General features: G+C 47.2%; 1 protein-coding gene across 1 annotated transcript in view; it reads right to left on the bottom strand.

Annotated features, from left to right (window-relative positions):
- PODXL (podocalyxin like) overlaps positions 1-24,688 on the bottom strand; it is a 53,759-nt gene that overhangs the window by 8,709 nt on the left and 20,362 nt on the right. The window contains exon 2 of the mRNA XM_058724251.1: positions 2,337-3,014. Within this exon, the coding sequence (XP_058580234.1) occupies positions 2,337-3,014 (678 nt within the window). The remainder of the gene's footprint in view (positions 1-2,336; positions 3,015-24,688) is intronic.

Here is a 24,688-nt window from a genome sequence, read left to right as displayed (position 1 = left end):
AAATGCTATGAGAAAAGATGAGTGGGAGGCGCCTGGCTGGCTCAGTCCGAAGAGTGTGCAACTCTTGATTGCGGGGTCGTGAGTTCGAGTCCCACGTTGAGTGTAGAGATTACTAAAATTAATAAAACTTTTTTTAAAAGTAAAAAATATAAATAAGTGGAACCTTTAAGAGGACAGTCTTTCTTGTTCTTAGCTCCCTAAGGTTCTTTGATCTTATCTCCCACCTAGACTACAAGCTGGAGTAATGAGCGAGGCTATGAGGAAGAAGTAAACACCTGAAGTCCATTCTCATAACATAGTCCAGGATGGGTGAGACTGAATGAGCCAGGGTGAGGCCTCATAAAAGCAGTCACGATGGCAATGGTCTCAGCAGCAACAGCTAATACTAAATGAGGACTCACTCCATCTGAGGGACCGTACTGAGTGCTTCCGACTTACTCTCTTAGTTAATCCTCACCACGCCCTACGAAGAAGGTACCATAATTAACCTATTTTATAAATAAAGAAACTGAGTGGCGCCTGGGTGGCTCAGGTGGTGAAGTGCCCGACTTCAGCTCAGGTCATGATCTCACGGCTGGTGGGTTTGAGCCCCGTGTCGGGCTCTGTGCTGGCAGCTCAGAGCCTGGAGCCTGCTTCGGATTCCGTCTCCCTCTTTCTCTCTCTGCCCCACCCCTGCTCACACTCTCTCTTTCTCTCAAAAATAAATAAACATTTTAAAAAATTCAGGAGTGCCTGGATGGCTCAGTTGGGCGCCCAACACTTGATTTCGGGTCAGGTCATGATCTCGCGGTTTTGTGGGTTTGAGCCCCACATGGGGCTCTGTGCCGACACTGTGGAGCCTGCTTGGGATTCCTTGGGATTCTTCTCTCCTGTCTCTACCCCTCCCCTGCCCTCTAAGTAAAAATGAAAAAAAATGTTTTAATTTAAGAAAGACAGGAAGAAAGGAAAAAAAAAGAAAGGAAAAGGAAAGAGAGAAGAGAAAGAAAGAAAGAAAGAAAGAAAGAAAGAAAGAAAGAAAGAAAGAAAGAAAGAAAGAAAGAAAAAGAAAGAAAGAAAGAAAGAAAAAAAGAGAAAGAAAGAAAGAGAGAAAGAAAAAGAAAACTGAGGCTCAGAGGGGCTTGATGATTTGCCCAAGGTCACAGTGTTAAGAAGTGGCACAATAGGGGGCATGTGGGTGGTTCAGTTGGTTAAGTGACTGACTCAAGGTTTCCGCTCAGGTCATGATTGCAGTTTATGTGTTCGAGCCTATGCCAGGCTCCACACTGCCAGTGCAAAGTCTACTTGGAATTCTCTCTCTCTCTCTCCCGAAATAAAGAAGTAAACTTAAAAAAAGAACAACAGGGAGACGCAACGGGGATGTGAATCCCGGCGTCCCTAACTCAGAGCCCTTGCTCTTACAGCAGGACAGCGCCACCACAGTGACAACAGCAGCGTGCATCCCGATTACCGAGGAAGTTCTGGACAATGCAGACCCTCAGGTTCACACTTAGAAGTTCTGGTTCAATAGATCTGCTATGGGTCATGATCTTGAGGCTCTTGATCCATCAGTGAGTTTTAAAATTTACTTACTGGGTTAAGATCAGCACTTTTAAAAAGGAATAAAGGAATGGGATGGAGTAGAAAATTATTAGGACGTATCCCATACAGCAAGGATAAGCCCTGATACGTGAAACTTTTGTTATCAGTTACATGTGTTGTTATACGTGTGTTATATTTTCGTGTCCCAGATCGTGGTGTAAAATTAAAATGTATTTCCTACTGTAAATGCTATCAAACGCATGTGAGGAACACTGTTCTGGAGTCCTGCTTTTTCTTTTTTCTTTCATGTTTGTTTTATTTTTGAGAGAGAGAGAGAGAGACAGAGTGTGAGCGGGGGAGGGGCAGAGAGCGAGCGAGACACAATCCAAAGCAGGCTCCAGGCTCCGAGCTGTCAGCACAGAGCCCAGCGCGGGGCTCAAACCCACAAATCGTGAGATCATGACCTGAGCCGAAGTCGGACGTTTAACAGACTGAGTCTCCCAGGCGCCGCTGCTCTGAACTACTTTCAATGCTCCCTCCACCCTGCAACCAACCGCCCAAGTCTTACCCATGAATAGACTGTTGGCTTGTTTATGCGCTCAACCGAGCAGGCCAAAACCCCGAGCTCTCATCAGAACAACACAGCATTGTTGGCCTCTGCTTGTCATTGAAGGGGACCCCAGGCCTGAATGAAGGTGGTGTAGTCACAGTGTGTAACCCTCAGCATGAATTCTATCTTCCAGCTGAGCAACTGTATGGAATATAAGCATTCAGAAGTTTCTTCCTGGGGTGGGGGGTGGGGGGAGCACATCACTTACTTGGCGTGGTAGGCGCCCCATGTAATGTGGAGTCGGGACTGGTCTTGGTGCCTATAGTACTTGAAGCCGCAGAGACTTTATCTGGTGCCTTGGAAGAGTCCCCCGGGGGCTTCAAAGTAGCAGTCGCAGCTGGTTGGTGAGGGCTTGGTGGGGTGGCCGTGGAAGGAGCAGGTGTGGCACGGGTGGGGCTAACCAGTGGCGGCAGAGGCCCCGTGCCCTGTGTGGTCGCGTGGTCAGTGGGAACACTGGTGCTACCCTGGGTTCCAGATCCGGCTGGCTGGCCCTGTGTGGTGTCGGGCTTCACGGACTTACTGGTTGGTGGATCAGGAGCTGTCGGGGGGCCGGTTAACACCCCCTCTTTGTTACTGGGAGTGGCAACTGTGTCTTTCTGCGTCGGGGCTAGAGACGGGGCAGCAGGTGAGTTGTTGGGTGCCGTAGATGGGCTTTTGGTGACCACGGCTGACGTGGTGGGTGACGACTTCATTTCCTCAGGAGGTGGTGGAACCGTGGTCGTCGTGGTCGTGGCCGTCGTGGTCGTCATGGTCGTCGTGGTCGTCGTGGCCGTCGTCATCTTTGTGTTTTCAACTGGACTTTCACCACCCTGTGTTAATGCTGCGTCGGGGTTGCCTGAGTTTATACGTTCTACTGCGGTCTTTGAGCCAGTAGCGGTCGGGACTTCTGTTTACAAAGACAACACAGAAAGAAGTTAGGGCATCAGCTGCAAGTGTTCCTCTCCACACTCCTCCAAGTCTTCCCAGGGATCCAGAGGCCTTGCTGCCATCCCAGCCATGTGCCTTGGCTGAAGGCCTGGGTCCTCCACGTACCCAGATTTGCTGAAGTTTAAGAAACCTCTAAGGACAACAAGAGTGAAGCAGAGGAAGTCCAGGGAAATTCTGCAGAAGAGAAAGACCGGGCCACCTAATCACCCTGCACGGGGAGGCCTGCGTGAGCCGTGCACGTGCCCTTCCTGTTTTCACTGTGCCACCACAGAGCCAAGGTCCCCTCCTCCTCCCTCTCCCCAGCTCGCAGGCACATGGGCCTCCGCGAGACTCCGCAGACTCATGCCTCCTGAACTGCCTTGTTGTGGGCATGGCAAGAGAGATGTGCCTCCGTTCTCATGGAAGTATAATCTAGGAGAAACTGACAATAGTGACATTACACAAATGGCCGTCTAAGTACAGCTGTGAGACGTGCAAGGAAGAGAACGACGGACCGTCTGACTCTGTTCTGCAAGGCAGCTTACCCTTACCAGGAGGTTCAGGGAGGGAAGGCCTGGTGAATTTTACTCTTCTGTTTAACATATTATTCATTAAGGGAACTGTGGCGTGTGGGCCCCAGGACACACTGGTGAAGAAAACACACGTAATCCATACCCTCAGGGAGCTTACATTCTGATGGACAAGCCAGAAATTAACGATAAACAAGTGGACAGAACAAACACCAAATTCTGGGGGCGCCTGGGTGGCTCAGTTGGTTAAGCATCCCACCCTTGGTTTCGGCTCAGGTCACGGTCTCGTGGTTTGTGAGTTGGAGCCCTGAACTGGGCTCTGTGCTGACAGCACAGAGCCTGCCTGGGATTCTATTTCCCCCTCTCTCTGCCCCTCCCCTGGTCTCTCTCTCAAAATAAATTAAAAAAAAAAAAAAAAAGCCATCAAATTCTGGAGAATCTATGGAAGAAGTGAGCAAGGAAATGGTGCAGAGAACAGAGATAGAGGCTGTTTAGGTAGAGAGGTGAGAAGGGGGGGCGGGGTGGAGCATGCGACTCTTGATCTGGGGGTTGTGGATTCAAGCCCCACATGAGGTATAAAGATTCCTTAAAAAAAAAAAAAAAAAAAAAGTGACGAAAGCCATCTCAGATGCCCATTTTGCTATTGAAGGATGACAAGGAGAAAACTGTGTGGAAAACAGAAGGCAGAAGAACAGAACCTTCAAAGGCCCCAAAGCAGGGACGAAAGGTAAGAGGAGATGTGAGCGGGGGTTAGTGACTCAGGGGGTCAGGGAGCAGGGTCCAGAAAATCAGGGCCTTCCAGGGACGCCTGGGAGGCTCAGTCGGTTGGGCGTCCGACTTCCATTCAGGTCATGATCTCGTGGTTCGTTGAGATAGAGCCCCATGTGGGCTCTGTGCTGACAGCTCAGAGCCTGGAGCCTGCTTCAGAGTCTGTGTCTCCCCCTCTCTACCCCTCCCCTGCTCACGCTCTGTCTCTCTCTTCTCTCTCTCAGTAATAAATAAATGTTAAAAAAAAAAAAAATGTAAAGAAAATCAGGGCCGTACAGGTAAAGGGCCAGTAACTTATTGTCCAAAGCATTAATTTTTGAGAATAAAAGGAGGCTCTCTTGGAGCGTGTGGGTGGCTTGGTCAGCTGAGCATCCGACTCTTCATATCAGCTCAAGTCATGATCTCACGGTGCTGAGTGTGGAGCCTGCTTGAGATTCTCCCTCCCTCTCTCCTCTGCCCCTTCCCTGCTCAAGCATGTGCTCTTTCTCTCGCTCTCTCTCAAAATAAATAAACACTTTAAAAAAAAACAAAAGGGAAGACTTGATCACCCTTAGAAACCAAAATAAAGATTTTGGATTTTATTCTAAGTGCAAAATGAAGCCACGGAAGGTTGTAAGCAAAGAAGGTTTATAGGGTGGCTGGAAAAGGAAACACACTTGCTACTCCGAGGGCTGTGGACTGGAAGGGAGAGTGAGCGGAAGCGGGGAGAAAAAGGCCAGGACAGTAATCCAGACAGAATGGATAACAGTCTGCTGTACAAAGTTACTCACAGTGGCGATGAAAAGGGGATGGTTCAACACTGTATTATGGAGGCACCTGGCTGGCTCAGTCGGTAGAGCATGTGACTCTTGATCTCAGGGCCAGGAGTTCAAGTGCTACGTTGAGGTTAGAGTTTACATTAAGAAAAAAGACTAGGGACTCCTGGGTGGCTCAGTCAGTTAAGCGTCCGACTTCGGCTCATGTCATGATCTCACAGTTCGTGAGTTCGAGCCCTGCATCGGGCTCTGTGCTGACAGCTCAGAGCCTGGAGCCTGCTTCCGATTCTGTGTCCCCCCCTCTCTCTCTCTCTGCCCCTCCCCCACTCACATTCTGTCTCTCCCTCCCTCTCAAAAATAAACATTAAAAACAATTTTATAATAAAACTCAGTAAGTAAACATTGAGGAAAAAAAATTTTTAAGTGAAAAAAAAGTCGTAAACGTGGTCTCCAGCAATCCCAGTTCCCCCCCCCCCAAGCTACACAGGAACCCACCGTATCTTACACGTGCGTGTGCACACGCACACAGACACAACTGTGCTGCTGAAAAGCAGAAATGTGCATCAGAAGTGGTTGCAGGCAAGAGGACTTCAAGGATTGGGGATTGGGTCTACTTAGGGCCTAAGGGGGAACCTGCAAGTATGAGGGGGCGTGGCTCTAGTATCCTGTGGCACCCTGCCGAGAAGCAGCTACATTATCCCGTCATCTAGAAGGAAGTGCCCGTGAAGGGCACACATAAAAGGGCGTGTTGAAGATCAAAGTGCCATTATGGTTTGCCAGTGCTGCTTCCTTCACCGTCATAAAATAACGGTGCTCCTTATCGTTGATCGTGTCATGGTACTTTTTTGGCAAAAGAGCTGAGATTGCTGAAGGGAATAGAAGCATATTTGAGGAACCAAGGGACGTGGGATAGGGTGGTGACTTCTTACTGTGGTGAGTAGCTTAAGATGGGGCTTCTTCAGCCGAGAACTACTGACATTTTGGGCAGGATATTTATTGGTTATAGGAGGGTATCCTATGCATTACAGGATATTTAACAACATCCCTGGTATCTATCCACCAGATGCAAGTAACATATACACACATCCCTCCCCAGCTGTGACAGCTAAAAATATCTTTAGATATTGCCACATGTACCCTGGGAGAGACAAAAATCACTACCAGTGAAAACTGGCTTAAAGAAGGAGAATTAACAGGGGTGCCTGGCTGGCTCAGTCGGTAGATCCCACGACTCTTGATCTTGGGGGTTCTGAGTTCAAGCCTTACAGCAGGCATAGAGCTTGCTTAAAAAAAAATTAAAAAAAAAGAGAAGCTCTAATTTCTAAATCCTCCTATGAAAGCACAGACTGAAATTTCTGAGGCTACAGTAAAGGAATCTCTTATTGTTTGCAGCTGAAGAACAGAGAAAACCAAAAGACAAATATGAAAGTTTGATCCCACGAGTTGCCAAATTACAACGTTAGTTTCTTTTTTTTTTAATGTTTTATTTATTTGAGAGAGAGAGAGACACAGACACACACACACACACACACACACAAAGTACGAGCAGGGGAGGGGCAGAGAGCGAGGGAGACACAGAATCTGAGGCAGGCTCCAGGCTCTGAGCTGTCAGCACAGAAACCTAAGCGGAGCTCGAACTCATGAACAGCGACATCATGACCTGAGCTGAAACCGGACATTTAACCGATTAAGGCACCCAGTGCCCCAATGTTAGTTTAATTCTTCACCAAGTCTCTTAGGTGAAAATAGGACCTTGACAACTGAAATGGCGACATATGAGAGGATGCAGATGAGTCACAGTTTCCGTTAAGTCTCAATCTGCAGGGCACCTGGGTGGCTCAGTTAAGCGTCCGACATCAGCTCAGGTCATGATCTCACAGTTTGTGGGTTCGAGCCCCTCATCTGGCTCTCTGACAGCTCAGAGCCTGGAGCCTGCTTCAGACTCTATGTCTCCCTCTCTCTCTGCCCCTAACCCGCTTGAGCACTGTCTCTCAAAAATAAATAAAATGTTAAAAAAATTTTTTTTCTAAGTCTCAATCTGGAATGGTGCTCACCTGCGTATACTCAACTGCTATTCTGTTTGATGATGCAGTTCCCACCTTGCCTGAAAACTCGTAAAGAGGCTCACGTGAGCTCAGGGACACAGAAAGCCACATTTCCTCATCGTCTCTAGGACTCTTCACTTTTTCCAAACCTGTAACAACAGTCAGACCCAGTATGCTCCAGAAAGACAAATACAGAGTCTGGCCCAGGAGAAGGCTTACACCCTAAGAAATACCTGTAATAACCCTAGCAAGGATGTCTGGTTATATGACAGGAGGGTGCCAGATCAAGGAGGGATAATCATATCAGGCTGAATCGGTCATTATGGGTATGCATATCAGAGATTTTGGGTTCAATATGCTGACCTAAAGCAGCTGGGTTCTCATCGTTTTCTTAGTTGGTGAACTGAAACCTGCACTCAACGTTAGTCCACACTAAATAAAGTTAAGTTGCCAGAAATGCCCTGGAATAACGAATAGAAAGAAATCCAAAACCTCAGAGAGACACAAGGGGTAGAATGGTTTATCATGGATAATCTGCTCCCTCACACTTTTGTTTTCCTGAGAATTCTGAGTTCAAATGACACTTGTTTCACCAAGGCTTTGAGAAATACTGTGTTCCATGAGTTCTAAGACGCACATCTTTTCATGCCTGTGAAAAGCAGATGCATTATAAGTTATTACAGGTCAAACTTTGACAGTGTTTTTTTTTCTAAGTAGTTCGTAAAGTAATAGTGTGTCTTATCATTGATGGTGCCTTAGATTTGATTAAATTGGGGATACTGTTGAGGAGACTAATAGCATATTCTAAGAGACTGGTGTGGCTGTTTTTCATTGGCCGGGAATGCTCACAGGAGATAATACTGATTTCAGTGGGCATGGAAGCCAGGTTCTTCGGGTAGTAGGGGGAAGAGTAGGATTTCATTTCTCGGAACAAAGGTGGGTACAATACCGTAATGGACGGCTGGATCAGCATGCTAATCGGAATCATCTAACTAAAGGGACTTGGGACCGAGGCTAACTATCATGTGGTCTTTTAGGGGCCGCCCACTAACAACCCCCCCTCAAGGCTCAGCAAACAGAGACCTGTGTCAAGTCCCCACGGTAGAGAACACAGTCAGCCACTCACCCAGTTCACAGAACTGAATCTTTCCACGGACTCAGGGTACCTTGAATGAAGTGTGTATTCTTTTCCCAAGGCTGCTGTATCAAATGACCACAAACTGGGTGGCTTAAACATACATGTATTCTCTCGTGGCTTTGGAGGCTAGAAATCCAAAATCGGCAGGGCCACACTCCCTTCTGAAGGACTCAGGAAGCATCTCCCTTTGCTTCTTTGTGGCAGTCTTTGGTATTCCTTGGCTTATAGTTACATCCCTCCAATTTATGGCCCTGGCATCACATGGCCTTCCTCCCTGTGTGTCTGGCCTTTTATAAGGACACTAGTCAGTGGATTCAGGGCTCACCCGAATCTAGTATGACCTAACCCAGTATGATCTTAACTTGATTATATCTGCAGAGACCCTGTTTCCAAATCAAGTCACATTGGCTGACACCAAGTACTGGGGATTAGGGTTTGAACACATCTTTTGGGGAGCATGCTATTCAACCTCCTAATCTGCTCCTCCACCCGACTTACTTCGCTGTAGAAACCAGGGTTCTTAGTTTCAAACACTGAAAATCAACTCTGTCTGGGGCGCCTGGGTGGCTCAGTCGGTTAAGCATCCGACTTCAGCTCAGGTCATGATCTCGTGGTTTGTGAGTTTGAGCCCTGCGTCAGGCTCTGTGCTGACAGCTCAGAGCCTGGAGGCTCCTTTGGATTCTGTGTCTATCGGCCTCCCTCCCCCCCCCAACCCCCCTCCCCCACTTGTGCTCTGTCTCTGTCTCAAAAACAAATAAACATTAAAAAAAAAAATTTTGGGGCGCCTGGGTGGCGCAGTCGGTTAAGCGTCCGACTTCAGCCAGGTCACGATCTCGCGGTCCGTGAGTTCGAGCCCCGCGTCAGGCTCTGGGCTGATGGCTCGGAGCCTGGAGCCTGTTTCCGATTCTGCGTCTCCCTCTCTCTCTGCCCCTCCCCCGTTCATGCTCTGTCTCTCTCTGTCCCAAAAATAAATAAAAAACGTTGAAAAAAAAAAAATTAAAAAAAAAAAAATTTTAAAGTCAACTCTCTGCATTAAACAGAAAGCGGAGCCCTGTGGGCATCTCAGTTGTGCAGCGGTTTTCCCTGGTCTCCTTTGCAAATTGGTTCTGTGGCCTAGCGCCCCCATCACCAACCTCACCACCCACGACCACATGCCGAGGCCTGGGAGGGGTCGCTGCCAAGGTTTCCACCAGCCCACAAACGACAGCAAGGAAGCCACCCCCTATCGCGGCTTGCTCGCAGCCACCCACGACTATTACCGCCACTGCCTGGGTTCCACTTCCAGTAACAGCTCCTGCGGAAGTGCAGAATATCCTGGGGAAGCCATCCTTCACCACCCTGGTCCCCCCGAGGCCTACCCAGGTCACTGGTGGGCAAGCTTCTTTGTCGGGAAGTCCGCTCTCCCATTCATGGCTACGGCGTTAGACTCCGCAGGCTTGGAACCTCCCCAGGCCTCCAACACCACAATCACCTGTGACTTGGCTCTGGATGTCACGAGAAAGCAGCCTGGCGGCCAGCCTGGCAAAGCCGACACCCCGCCCCAGTCCTGAGTGGCCACCACCAGCCACCAGGCTTCAGGAGGCACTAGGCTCCCCGGGGTCCCTTTCCTCCCCTCCCCGTAGACTAGGCAGGCTGCAGCACGCAGAAGCAGTGGGGTCTTTAACATCAAAACTGCAAACACCAAAAAGGAAGCTGAGAGAACCCCACCCTCTACTATCCAAGCCACACGCAAGCCTTCCTGACACCCCCACGAAGGTGTGCCTCGCACCAAGTGGAAAATAAACTCCAAGCAGCCGGTTAAAACAAACAAAAACATAATCCCTTAGCTAACAAAATCACTTAAGATGGCTAACGAACCAGGCTTAGGTCAGAAACCATACCGAGAACCTTTCCCCTGAACTTGTCTGCGAAGACATCATTTCTACCACCACACATGGGTTAATTCAGTACACGCATCAATGACATCATTACTGGTATATATACTGGATTTCTTTCTCTCTCCCTCTCCCTCCCTCCCTTTTTTCTCTCTCTCCCTCTTTTTCTTTCTTTTTTCTTTCTCCCTCTCCCTCCCTCCCTTCCTTCCTTCCTTTCTTGATTTCATTTCTGAAAGATCTAGGTCTTAGGGATGCTGTCAGGATGAATGCCAGGGGGCACCACAGGTATGCTGAGTCCCAACCATATTCCTCCAGCAGCATGTAGGATTCATAGTAAGAGGAGAAAATCTTGTTAATAATGCTCCACTTACTTTGCCTTAGAGTGAGTTCCTTGGTGAAGCCCTTTGCTCTGTGGAATCTCATGATGGCGAATGGGGTCGCCAACAGAACATGGCGGGTGGGAAAATACATTCAGATCCAGAATGTGTCCTTTTCAGCCTCCCTGCGTCATGGCCACTTGTTCATGAGCCCACGGAGCAATCATGTAGGTGGATGGAGAAAGAAGCTAACTGAGGCATAACGAGTATCTCGCTCATCTGATGATCACAAGTGAGATTTAAATCCTTGCACTCCAGATCTATCCCAAGAGGTCTATCCACATGCCTTTTCCATACACTTCCTTGCACTGATTCTCTATTCTTGCTCCTTCTGAGTCCTTATCTATCTAAAAATCATTAGCTATTGTCTGTGAATCTGGTCAGATCCTCACCTCAGTATAGCTTGCCTTCAAAAAAACAAATAACATGGGAATGCAAACTGGTGCAGCCACTCTGGAAAACAGTGTGGAGGTTCCTCAAAAAATTAAAAATAGATCTACCCTATGCCCCAGCAATAGCACTGCTAGGAATTTACCCAAGGGATACAGGAGTGCTGATGCACAGGGGCACTTGTACCCCAGTGTTTACAGCAACACTTTCAACAATAGCCAGATTATGGAAAGAGCCTAAATGTCCATCAACTGATGAATGGATAAAGAAATTGTGGTTTATATACACAATGGAATACTACGTGGCAACGAGAAAGAATGAAATACGGCCTTTTGTAGCAACGTGGATGGAACTGGAGAGTGTTATGCTAAGTGAAATAGGTCAGGCAGAGAAAGATACCGTATGTTTTCACTCTTATGTGGATCCTGAGAAACTTAACAGAAGACCATGGGGGAGGTGAAGGGGAAAAAAAGTTAGAGAGGGAGGGAGCCAAACTGTAAGAGACTCTTAAAAACTGAGAATAAATTGGGGCGCCTGGGTGGCTCAGTCGGTTGAGCGTCCGACTTCGGCTCAGGTCACCATCTCGCATTTGGTCCGTGAGTTCAAGCCCTGCGTCAGGCTCTGGGCTGATGGCTCAGAGCCTGGAGCCCACTTCCGATTCTGTGTCTCCCTCTCTCTCTGCCCCTCCCCCGTTCATGCTCTGTCTTTCTCTGTTTCAAAAATAAACATAAACATTAAAAAAAAATTTAAAAAAAAACCTGAGAATAAATTGAGGGTTGATGGGGGGTGGGAGGGAGGGGAGGGTGGGTGATGGGTATTGAGGAGGGCACCTGTTGCGAGGAACACTGGGTGTTGTATGGAAACCAATTTGACAATAAATTTCATATTAAAAACAAAAAACAAAACAAAAAAAACTGACTATGAAATGTACTATTCAAAGTGCTACCCATTGGAAGAACTTTCTTTCCTTCCTTACTATACTTCAGTGTCTCCCCTAAACAGGGCTATTATCCCACAGCAGTCCACTCTTGCCTGGTTCCATCATATTACATACATAAACATAACTTGGCTTTATTCACACTCGTCAGACAACTGATCACAGGGAACTATACTCTTTGGGCCTTTTGGGGATGAGTTGAGGGAAAGGCTGGCGGTATGGCAGGAACAGACATGCTAGAGTGTGAGCCACATTGCAATTTACAATGCATTTAGGACCCGCTCAGATCTGGTACTGTATATATTCTGCAATTTGATCATGGAAAGGTGAAAAAAAAAAATAGGAGGAATGAAATAAAGATAAAAGCAGAAATCAATGAAATGGAAAACAAAAGACAATAGCAAATATCAACAGAGAAACAGATTTTTTAATATAGGAATTTAAGAAAATTTTATTACCCATTTTTTTAAGCTTATTTATTTATTTTGGGTGTGAGCGCGAGTGGAGAAGCAGAGAGAGAGAGAGAGAGAAAGAAAGAGAGAGACAGAGAGAGAGAGAGAGAGAGAATCAATCCTAAGCAGGCTCCTTGCTGTTAATGCAAAACCCAACATGGGCCTCAATCTCAAAAACCATGAGATCATGACCAGAGTCAAAATCAAGAGTTGGACTCTTAACTGACTGAGCCACCCATGAACCCCATTATTACTCACTTTTTTAAAAGTAATCTCTACACCCAACATGGGGCTTGAACTCATGATCCTGCGATCTAGAGTTGAATGCTCTACCAACCAAGCCAGCCAGATGCCCCAAAACAAATTTTCCTTAAAAACTAAGGGATGCTTGGTTGGCTCAGTTGGTTAAGCATGTGACTCTTGATTTTTGGCTCAGGTCATGTTCTCACGGTTGTGGAATCAAGCCCCGCATCGGGCTCCACGCTGAGCATGGATGGAGCCTGCTGGGGATTCTCTCTCTGCCCCTTTCCCTGTTTGCTTGCTCGCTCTCTCTCTCTCTCTCTCAAAATTAAAATAAACATTTTTTTTAAAACCTACCTCTTAGGTGAGGTTGACCAAAGGAAAACATAACCCAGAATGCATAAATACAAAATATGAGGTATAAAAATAACAGATACTTATAGTATAGGCTAGTATGAGTGCTGATAAATCTGAAGCAGATTAGATGGCAAATTTTTAAGAAAATACAACTTACCAGGATGACTCAAGAAGAAACAGAAATAAGTTATCCTATATGCTTAAAGAAAGTGAATTAGTTAACATTTTCTCATACAGAGGGCGCCTGGGTGGCGCAGTCGGTTAAGCGTCCGACTTCAGCCAGGTCACGATCTCGCGGTCCGTGAGTTCGAGCCCCGCGTCAGGCTCTGGGCTGATGGCTCGGAGCCTGGAGCCTGTTTCCGATTCTGTGTCTCCCTCTCTCTCTGCCCCTCCCCCGTTCATGCTCTGTCTCTCTCTCTGTCCCAAAAATAAATTAAAAATGTTGAAAAAAAAAATTTAAAAAAAAAAAAAAAAAACATTTTCTCATACAGAAAATCTAAGCCTGGATTCAAGGATCAAATAATTCCAGCCTTTTACATGAACTTCTCTACAGTATAGTCTGCCTGCCTTAATATGCATGTCTGTTAAAAGAACTAGCTCAGGGGCGCCTGGGTGGTTCAGTCGGTTAAGCATCCGACTTCGGCTCAGGTCATGATCTCACGGTCCGTGGGTTCGAGCCCCGCGTCAGGCTCTGTGCTGACAGCTCAGAGCCTGGAGCCTGTTTCAGATTCTGTGTCTCCCTCTTTCTCTGACCCTCCCCTGTTCATGCTCTCTCTGTCTCAAAAATAAATAAATGTTAAAAAAAAAATTTTTTTAAAGAGCTAGCTCATACACAGTTGTCAATCAACAAAACATGAAAAGTACAAACCAAAGAAAACGGCGGATAAATTTGGCTTTATCAAAATTAAGAATCTGTGTGCATCCAAAGAACCACAGGACTTCCAGTTTGAAACCAACGAGAACAGAGCCCGAAAGAACATTGCTCCCATCCTTAGGACGAGAAAAAAGCTTAAGAAACAAAATTAATGACTTTTCTTGAATCACTGGAGAACTGAGGTCACGGGTCAACAAGTCTCTTGAAAAGCGGAGACAACTGCAGGAGAAACGGGACCCACGCATTTGTTTGCCTGGGACAGAGTTTGATAAGATTAATGAATCATGAAAGGCTGACTATGGGCTAGTGTGAACATGTGAAGCCCCGGGAGCTGCAGACACGGTTCCCACCCTGTGGAGGCTTTCTCGCCCTGGTAACCCCACCAGGGCTTCATGAGGAGGACTGGGGAGAACCTTGAGAAGAAAGTTCCCCGGTGGGACTGGCTAGGGGAAGAAAACTGTAGTCACTGCTGAAACTCCATGAAACCCACACCCCCTATGGGGAAAAAAAAAATCCCTACTTTCCGTGAGAGTCAACAAAACCTATAGCCTGAGGACACGACATGGGTGGAAACTCACCAAAGCTGGGGATAGAAAATGATAGCAATGAAACCCTGCCCAGATTCAGCTCTCCCATTTCTTCTAGGAATCAAAAGCTTAAACTACTGGAGAAAGGCAAAACATTATAGCCTGGAGGCACTGGTGGAAAGCCATTGCAGCTGGGAAAGGGAACAGGAAAACTAAAAAAAGCTCTTTAGCCCTAGGGAGGGCAAGGATACGTGAGAAGTCCAGAGTAACTTCTAGAAAAGAAGTAGAACGCCAATGAAGGCCACACCCTCAAGCCCCAGGTTCCAGCACCTATGGAAGAATCCCGTTTAATCAAAACATCAGAGAATGACCTTCTCCCTGCCAGTAACCCAAAGTGCTAGCTGATGTGGGAAACAAAGGCAGAAGGAAATGGCAGATAAAATTAAATTTCCTTATAACCTGCAGCCCACTGGCAAATACTTGGGGCAGGCGGAGGAAAAACGTTTCTTCTCAGGAACTACTTAACCCTACAGTCTTAATGCTAATGCTTTGCTAGAGGGAAAAACAACCTTAGCCAGACAACTGCTAGGCCTCCAGCTTCCTCTGAGTCTTCTTTAGCATAGGAAAGTCTCCTTGGAAACTTCCAGGATTTTACCTCCCCCAACCCCCAGAGTATATAACCAGGGTCTCATGGCCCCTGGGCAGCTCTTCCTGCCCGCGGGTCCTGTCTTCCAGCTTTGATAAAATCACCTTCTTGCACCAAAGACATCTTCAAGAATTCTTTGTTGATCGTCAACTCCGGACCCCACACACTCCACTATCACCCCCAAAACCCCTCATCACTAACAATAGCAAGTGTGAAGTACAAGTGAGTGGAATACAGCCGGCGGAAACTGGGAAAGACGCGGAAACTGGGAAAGACGCTCTGCAGAGCAGCAGAAAGGGAAGATCCACAGCCAAACAGGGAGACACAGGGATCTGCAGCCCGTGGTGTGACAGTTTTGTTGTTGTTTTTGTTTTACGTTTACTTATTTTTGAGAGACAGAAAGACAGAGCATAAGTAGGGGAGGGGCAGAGAGAGAGGGAGACACAGAATGCGAAGCAGGCTCCAGGCTCTGAGCGGTCAGCCAGAGCCCGATGCGGGGCTTGAACCCACGAACCGCGAGATCACAACCTGAGCTGAAGTCGGACGGAGGCTTAACTGACTGAGCCACCCAGGCGCCCCACAACAGGTTTTAAATGAAGCCCAACTCTTGACTGCATGAACACAAAACCCTCACACTGAAGACACAGCAGAGGAGAAAGCCAGGCGCTGGGCAACCAGCAAGCTACTGTCTCTGGGGATTTGCCCGTTCTGAACATCCCACATAAATGGAATCCTACAACGAATGGTCTCTCGTGACTGGCTATTTCCACTTCGTGTAACGTTTTTCAGCTTCACCCCAGTCATAGCATGTGTCTGCTCTTTATTTCTTTTTATTGCTGAATAATACTCCAGTGTATGGATATACCACATTTTGTCTATCCTTTTGTCAGATAATGAACACGTGGGTTGTTTCAACTTTTGGCTATTTGAATAATGCAGCTATGAGCCTTCATGTACAAGTTTCGTGTAGACATATGTTTTCATTTCTCTTGCATATATACTGAGGAGTGGAATTTCTGGATCATATGGTAACTCTAGATTTAGCGTTTTGAGGAACTGCCAAATTGTTTTCAAAAGTGACTGCACCATATTACACGCCCACAAGCAGTGTGTAAGGATTCAATTTCTCCACCTCCTCACCAGCAACTGTTATCACCTTTTTATTACAGCCATTTTACTCGGCATGAAGTGGTTTTAATTTGTATTTCCCTAATGACTAATCAAACCCGGCAATATATAAAAAAGATAATATATCATGATTAAGCGAGGTTCATCTCATGGCTAATTCAGTACTTGAAAAATCAATGCAATTCACCATATTAACAACAAAATGAAAAACCATATGATCATCTCAATATATGCAAAAAAATCATTTGACAAAATTTATCATTTATGATTAAAAAAAAACTTGGGCACTTGGCTGGCTCAGTCAGTGGAGCATGGGACTCTTGATCACGTGGTTGTAAGTTTCAGCCCCACGTGGGGTGTAGAGATTACTTAAAAATAATACCTTGAAGAAAAAAAAAAAACAAACCAGCGCTGAGCAAACTAGGAATAGGAGGGGATTCTCCTAACCTAATAAATGATATCTCTGAATTAAGCCAACAGCTAACATACCTAATGTGGAGAGACTGAATGTTTTGCTCTTAAATCTGGGACTAGGGCAAGGATGTCCTCTCTCCCCACTTCTATTTAACACTGTACAGGAAGTCCTAGCAGTTCAGTAAGAAGGGAAAAACATCTCCTAAATAACTTAAACTCAACAATAAAAAAAGATAACTCAATCTTTTTTTTAATGGGCAAAAGATCTACAAGGAAAAAAATCACCAAAGAAGAGATACAGATGGCCAATAAGCATATGAAACGATCTTCAGTGTCATTAGGCAAATGCAAATTAGAGCTACACTGCAATGCCATTACACATCTATTACATGGCTAAAAACAATCTGACAATATCAAGTTAAACAGGAACTCTCACACATTGCTAGCGGGAATGCAAACTTTGGAAAACAGTTTTGCAGTTTCTTTTAGGTTGGCATACAATTACCATGTGACCCAGCAGTTACATTCTTAGTATTTACTCAAAAGGACTGAAAACTCGTGGTGACACAGAAATCTAAATGCTAATGTTTACCACCGATTCATAATCATTGAAAGCTGGAAACAACCAAGATATCTTTCAACAAATGAATGGATAAACAAACTGTCACACATCCATACAACGACTACTTAAGAATAAAAAAGGAACTATTGATTCACATTACATGGGTGAATCTGAAAGATATTTTAAGCGAAAGAAGCCAAAAGGCTACAAGTGTCTGAGGTCATTTATATGATATTATGGAAAAGGCAAAACTGTAGGAATAGAAAACGGGTCAGTGTTTGAGGGAAGGGAGAAGAACTGACTTAGTACAATGGAACCTTTTTTTTTTTTTTTTTTTTTTAAGATTTTATTTTTTAAGTAATCTCTGCACCCAACAGGGGAGCTTGAACTCACATGCTTTACCGACTGAGCCAACCAGGCACCCCGAACTGCTTGCTCTATATAGTACTGGGGTGATGGATGTAAGACTGCATTTGCTGAAACCCATAGAATTGAATACCCAAAGAATTAACTTGGCGCAAATTTAGAAGAAGAAAAAAAATTTTTAAAATCCTAGGATGTATGGAGACTATGAAAATAAACTTAACGATGTTACAAATGTATAACATAACCTCCCTGGAGAGATGGGAGAAAACAGCTAACCAAAGTGAAAATAGTTCACTGACTGGGTATTGTAAAGCTAAAGACAAAAAGAATATACATAAACCGTGTACTCTAAGGGGTAAATTTGTTCCTCACAAGAGTACGGGTTGTTGGGGTACCTGGGTGGCTCAGTCAGTTAAGCATGCGACTCTTGATCTCAGCTCAGGTCTTGCTCTCAGGGTCATGAGTTCAAGCCCCACGCTGGGCTCTGCACTGAGCAAGGAGCCTACTTTAAAAAAAAAAAAAAAGAAAGAAAGAAAGCAAAAGAGTGTGGGTTGTCAATTAAAAATCTACTTTGTATGTATACTAGAGTTGGTATATAAGTAAATAAATGATGAATAATTAACAGGAGCCAAGTTTCTCCACGTCAGAGAAGGAAGTTATAAGTAAGGCACGTAGGGAAGAAGCTGTATGAACCCTATGATGTTTGATTAGTGACAGATGTCAGTATGAATGCATGATTTAACACGCACATACAAAGAAACGATCCAGATGTGTGCACACGCAAGTGGGTAAACAAATGTGTATTTCTTAGCTCTGTCCACTGAGAGGGTCTAGAAGCAGCCACACGCCAGCACTATCAAGTATACACAGGGGCCCCTGGGTGGCTCAGGTGGTTATGTGTCCGACCTCGGCTCAGATCATGACCTCGCGGCTCGTGAATTCGAGCCCCGTGTCAGGCTCTGTGCTGACAGCTCGGAGCCTGGAGCCTGCTTCAGATTCCATGTCTCCCTCTCTCTCTGTTCCTCCCCCACTCACGCTCTGTCTCCCTCTCTAAAATAAATAAAACAATAAAAAAAAGTAGTGGCCTTGGGGCGCCTGGGTGGCTCAGTCGGTTAAGCGTCCGACTTCGGCTCAGGTCACGATCTCATGGTCTGTGAGTTCGAGCCCCACGTCAGGCTCTGGGCTGATGGCTCAGAGCCTGGAGCATGCTTCCGATTCTGTGTCTCCCTCTCGCTCTGCCCCTCCCCCGTTCATGCTCTGTCTCTCTCTGTCTCAAAAATAAATAAACATTAAAAAAAAAAAAAAAAAATTTAAAAGTAGTGGCCTTAAGTATACCCAACCATTCTCCAAAATCAGGAACCAGGGCTCCTTGGAGAAATGGCTCGATTCCAGTGCTGATGTAGGGAAAATGCAGGCTGAGGCTGGGACGTGTCAGAAAGTAAGGAAGTGCTTAAAAAAAAATAAAATAAAATAAAAAAGTGGGCCAAGTCCAAAAGACCTAGGGAGCAATCTGAAGGAGCCCCCAGTGGCCATACCTGCAGCGATTTGAGCCCCAGAGAGTCCTTGCACGTAAAGGAAAATGGGCAGAAGGAACAAAATCGTTTACAGAATTCCAACAATTTGTAGATACCCTTCCTGCCTCCAGAAGGAAGTATATTCCCCCACCCTCATCCCCATCAGAGGGTGTGCTGGTCCCAGGGGCTCTTTCTCTTTTCTTTTTTTTGTTTTAATTGAGAGAGACTGCGTGCTTGTCCAAACGGGGGAAGGGCAGAGGGAGACAGAGGAATCCCAAGCAGGCTCCATGTACTGCGTGGAGCCAGAGGCAGGGCTGGATCCCACAACCCTGGGATCAGGACCTGACACGAAATCAAGAGTCCCAAGTTCAACGGACTGAGCCACCCAGGCGCCCCTTAGGGGCTCTCTTCTAGCAGAGAATGGAAAGGGAAAACTAGTAACAACTTTAAGGTGGAGAACTCTGGGAGGCGCCTGGGCGGCCCCGTCAGTTAAGCATCTGACTTCGACTTAAGTCACGATCTGAGGGTTCCTGGATTTGAGCCCCACGTGGGGCTCAGTGCTGACAGGTCAGAACCTGGAGCCTGCTTCAGATTTGTGTCTCCCTCTCCCTCTGCTCCCCCCACCTCTCAAAAATAATTAAACATTCAAAAAATTACTAAAAAAAAAACAAAAAGTGGAGAAATCTGGTAGACACATCATCTTAACCAAATGATCAACGTTAACATCACCGATGGTAAGTAGTGACCCGTCATCTTGTCCCCTGGTAAGATGTCATGAGAAGGGTACTTCAGTTCTGCCCTCCTCTTTCTAAACATGTATAACCCCTCAGATGGTAACTACGCTTATCACTGTAAGCATTTCCTAATGGAAATAATTGTTGAATCACTATGTTGTTCACCTAAAACTAATACACGGTTGTATTAGTATACTTCAATACTTGAATTTAAAAAAAAATTAATAAATAATATATATCCCCAGTCTAATCACGGGAAGAATTTAAGAACATCAGACACATCAAAATTGAAGGCCATTCTACAAATATCTGGCTAGTACTCTTAAAAACCAGCAAGATTATAAACAATAAGGAAAGACTGAAAAACTGTCACAGACTGGGAGAGACTACTCAGACATGGTGACTGAATGCAATATATTCTGGAACAAAAAAGACCATGAGTGGAAATAATGGTAAAACAGGAATAAAGTCTGTAGTTTAGTTGTGTTGTGCCAGTGGTTGATTTCTCAGTTGTGATAAATGTACCACAATTATGTAGGACGATAATATTAAGCCAACGCTGAAGGAAAGGGATATAAAACTCTCCGTATCCTCTTTGCAACTTTTCGGCAAATCTAAAATTGTTTAAAAAGAAAAAAGTTAGAAAACAAAAAAGAAACCAAAAGGAAAATGAAAACGAATCAGAAAATACTTGTAACATTGTCTCCCTCTCTCTGTGACCATCCCCTGTTCATGCTGTCTCAAAAATAAACATTAAAAAAATTTATTTAATTAAAAAAAAAAAAATCGACATCTTTTAGTTGTACCAGTAGGCATTTATCCTAGGGAGCCATGTATGAATCAGGATGCATTCATAAGAATGACCCTAATGGGGGCGCCCGGGTGGCCCAGTCGGTTGGGTGACCAACTCAGGTCATGGTCGAGCTCTTTGCTAACAGCACAGAACCTGCCTGGGATTCTCTCTCTCTCCCTCTCTCTCTGCCCCTCCCCTGCTTGCTCTCTCCCTCTCAAAATAAAAATTAAAAAATAAACTTAAAAAATGCCCCTAACAATGGGGCTCCTGGGTGGCTCAGTCGGTTGAGTGTCCGACTTCGGCTCAGGTCATGATCTCACACTCTATGAGTTCAAGCCCCGCGTTGGGCTCTGTGCTGACAGCTCGGAGCCTGGAGCCTGCTTCCTGGAGCCTGCTTCCGATTCTGTGTCTCCCTCTCTCTCTGCCCCTCCCCCGCTCATGCTCTGTCTCTCTCACTCTCAAAAATGAGTATATGTTAAAAAAAAAAAAAAATTAGGGGTGCCTGGGTGGCTCAGTCGGTTAAGCATCTGATCTCATGGTTTGTGAGTTCAAGCCCCACATCAAGTTCTGTGTTGACAGCGCTGAGCCTGCATTCGATTCTGCCTCCCTCTCTCTGCCTCTCCCCAGCTCATGTGCGCGCGCGCACGCTCTCTCTCTCCCTCAAATGAATAAACAAACACCAAAAAAAAGAAAGCTCCTTTTGTTTTGCTTCCTCTCTATTGTCTCTTTGGGTCCTTAAGATACAGAAGGGGATATAAGCGTGTGAATCCCAAGTGCCCGCCCCTGCGCCCCACCCCCCCCCCACCCCCACCCCCCACCCCCGGCCCAGACCTTCGGTAGAAGGTCAGACACTTCTGCCTTGGAAATGGAAAAAAGATGGGTACAGACCTAAGTGCGTTTGTAATTTTAGTGGCAGAAAGATAAGTGTTCTCAATCAAGTCATGCTGTTACAGATGAAGTTCGCGGAAGGAAAAAGTACGCAACGCTCGTTTTGGAAAGGGGAAAAGACAACCTACTAGAAAAGGGTTCTCCAACTTCAATGAGCATCAGAATCACTTGGAGGACTTGTTAAAACCCTAAGTGCAGAACCCAGCCCCAGACTTTCTGATTCAGCAGGTCTGGGATAGAGCATGAGAATTTACATTTCTAACCAGTTCCGGGGATTCTGCCGCCGCTGGTCAGAGGTCTGCACCTTGAGAAAGAACGAATGCCAAGTAGTAGTTGGTGCCAAACTGAGGCCTGGAATCACACATTTTAAATTAATCCCATCAGCCAGTGCGTGGCTTTGCCCCAGGAGTGTTCCAGTCCTTAGGTGTGGGCACGCAAAAAATGGAGGCGGGGTCCATCCGGGAACGGGGTTTGCTAGGTGAGCACAGGGACGGGAAAGGGTGCAAGGGACTTGATATTTGTGAGGTCGGGCTATGATGGTGAATGGCGAAGGACAGGAGGGTTATCCTTATGGGCAGATGGGCGCCCAGAGGTCACGAGGAGGGGGTGGGTCACTAGGACGGGCTGTCTAGGTTCGAGCATTATGTATAGGTACGGGTTCAAGTACGGGTGTACTTGAGCAAATGAACTGGACGGCAGAGGAAGAGCAATCAAAGAACGCAATGCTTAGATTTCAGAGGAGGTAGTTTGTGGCGGTGATAAGGTACAGGGTGTGAAACAGCAGAGATGGGAGACCGTCAAGAAAGTGGGAGGCCACGGTATCTCGCTGTCTATACGGGTGGGCACTGAGGTCACCGAGAATTAAGAAGGAGAGGAAGAAATGAAGGTGCGGCGAGGGAGGGGTGCCGAAGAGGTCAGAGATAAGAGCAAGCAGGAGAGGGCAGTGAAGCAGGTCTTGAAAGAAATGAGCGGGGGAAGGGGGCCGCACGCCTGTCTGCACTGGGAGAGTGGGAGGCGAGGCTCGGCCTGTCTGCTCCCCTGGGGAGAGGAGAAGGCTGCTCCCAGCCTTCGGTGAGGGCCTGCTTCCTCCTATTCCTGGCCACTGACAGACCTGGGGTGACTCTGGGCTATTAATAGCGAGAAAGGAAACTGGAAAGAATGCCCCAGGAAGAGGGCGTGTGGAAGGAGGGCAGGAAGGCAGTTAGATGGGAGGGAGGGCCAGGCCTGGACACCAGCGTCCACCCCCTCCTTCCTTTGTTACCCCCAGCTCATCACCCCCAACTACACTTTTATCTCCAGGAAAATAACACCAAAAAGCTAGGGGCAGGGGGGACGGGGGGGGGGGGGGGGGGGGCACGGTAAAATGGCAGAAACCAGGTGGGGTAAGCTGGCGTCTTCCCAGACTGGAGCAATAAAGGAAAGCACATAGACTGGGAATCCGGAGATCTGAGCTTTCACATCCCAGTTCTGCCTCTGATCCCCCACGAAGCACATGTGTGAAAACGACAAGGTTTCTCAGGTCCCTGCAGATGTGGAGGCACTTCCCTAAGCATGGCACAGGTAGGTCTGCTTTTGCTGTGACAAGAGAGCCACGCTAACCAGCTGCTCCAGTGGCCTTGCCCTCTGGGCACCGCTTTCCAAGAACTGGCCGACCTCAAAACTCATTTTCCAGCCTGTGCCACCTGTTTCCTGAGCCTCTCTCACCCCCCGCCCCGCCCCCCCCGCCCCCCCCCCCCAGGAGCCAGATGGTGCCGCAGGTGCAGCCTGGCTGAAGTCTGAGCCCCTCCTAGCCTGCTAGAGCACACTCTTCTCAGACCCCAAACCCTGCTGCCCATGTTGCTCTGGGCTTATTGCTTCTGGGTGGTAGCTGGGAATTAGGGCGATGTGGGGCAGATGGGGAGCTTTGGGGAGCCCCAAACTCAGACGCCCGCTCTCTACACCACACTCACTCCCTTGCGCTCCTCTGGGCTCACCCATGTTGTGTCCCCACCTCTGTGCTCCCACACACTCCTCATTCCACACAGGTCTTCACCGGTCCCCTGCCTCAGCCCTATCTGGTCATCCTTCCCTGCTATCTCCCACCTCCTGCTCAGTTCAGCACTCACTGCCTCCACCAAGAGGCTCTTCTGGATTCTGCCCTCTGACCCAATATGAGTCCTGTCCTTGGAGGCTGGTTGCTATGATGTTCTGCTCACTTGCCCTAGCCACATCCCTTATAAATGCTCGTCCCTATGGCTCTAAGAAAGCCAGTCCTCGTTCCCACCCCCCAAAGGTCCCAAGCAGGCATTGGTTGGGGCTGGGGAGGATGGGGGAGCCTGACCTGGGGGGACGGCATCAGCAAGGAGCTTGTGGGCAGTGGGCAGAGGACAGCGACTGGGAAAGGTCAGAGCCCTGGGCTGGGAGCCCAGGGAGGAGAGGAGGAAGGCTGACTCCCCTCACCTCTCCCAACCAGCTTCGACTTTCTCCTCAGGTGTGCACTGGGCTCGGGTAAAGCCCAGACCCTCTTTGTGCCTTGGGACCTGTATCAGTTTTCTCTGGCTGCACACCAATCCCCACAAACTGAGTGGTTTAAAACAAGAGAAATGTAGGGGTGCCTGGGTCGCTCAGTTAAGTGTCCAACTTTCGACTCAGGTCATGATCTCGTGGTTCATGAGGTCCAGCCCTGCCCCGTGTCGGGCTCTGTGCTGACAGCTCAGAGCCTGGAGCCTGCTAAGGATTCTGTGTCTCCCTCTCTCTCTCTCTTGCCCCTCCCCTGCTCAAGTCTCTCTCTCAAAAATAAACAAACATTAATTTTAAAAAAACCAGAAATGTATTTTGTCACGGTTCTGGAGGCCCTCTGGAGTTTCCAAGGGGGACCGTTCCCTGCCTCTCTAGCCTCTGGGGGCCATGGGCCAATCTCTGCCACCTGGTCACACTGCTGTCACCTCTTTTCCTGGTCTCTTTTATAAGGAAGCCCCTCATTGGATTTAGGGCCCATCTGGATAACCTCACGTCAAGATCCTTAGCTTATTAGTTACATCTGCAAAGACGCTTTGTCCAAATAGGGTGATGATGACAGATTTGAGGATTTAAAGTTGTTTTCTTGGGGGGTGGGGTGGGGAAGCAGGTAGCATGGTATTTTTTGCCACAGGTCCCTCTGGGGCTGTTCTCTGTACCCCCTCCAAACAGCTCCCTGCTTGGGCTGAGGGCCCCCAAAATGCACCTGGTCAACTTGCCTGGCATAAGGGGTGCTATGAACTGACCGGCTGTGTCCCCACCACCACCAAAGTCACTGGTTGAAGGCCTACCCCTCAATGTGATGGTATGACAGGGGCCTTTGGGAGGTGATTAAGGTTTGATGGGGTC

This window comes from Neofelis nebulosa, chromosome 4 (assembly GCF_028018385.1).
Source record: "Neofelis nebulosa isolate mNeoNeb1 chromosome 4, mNeoNeb1.pri, whole genome shotgun sequence".
Taxonomy (NCBI): Eukaryota; Metazoa; Chordata; class Mammalia; order Carnivora; family Felidae; genus Neofelis; species Neofelis nebulosa.
Note: the sequence above shows the minus strand (reverse complement) of the source record. Positions and strands in the feature narration are given on the sequence as shown.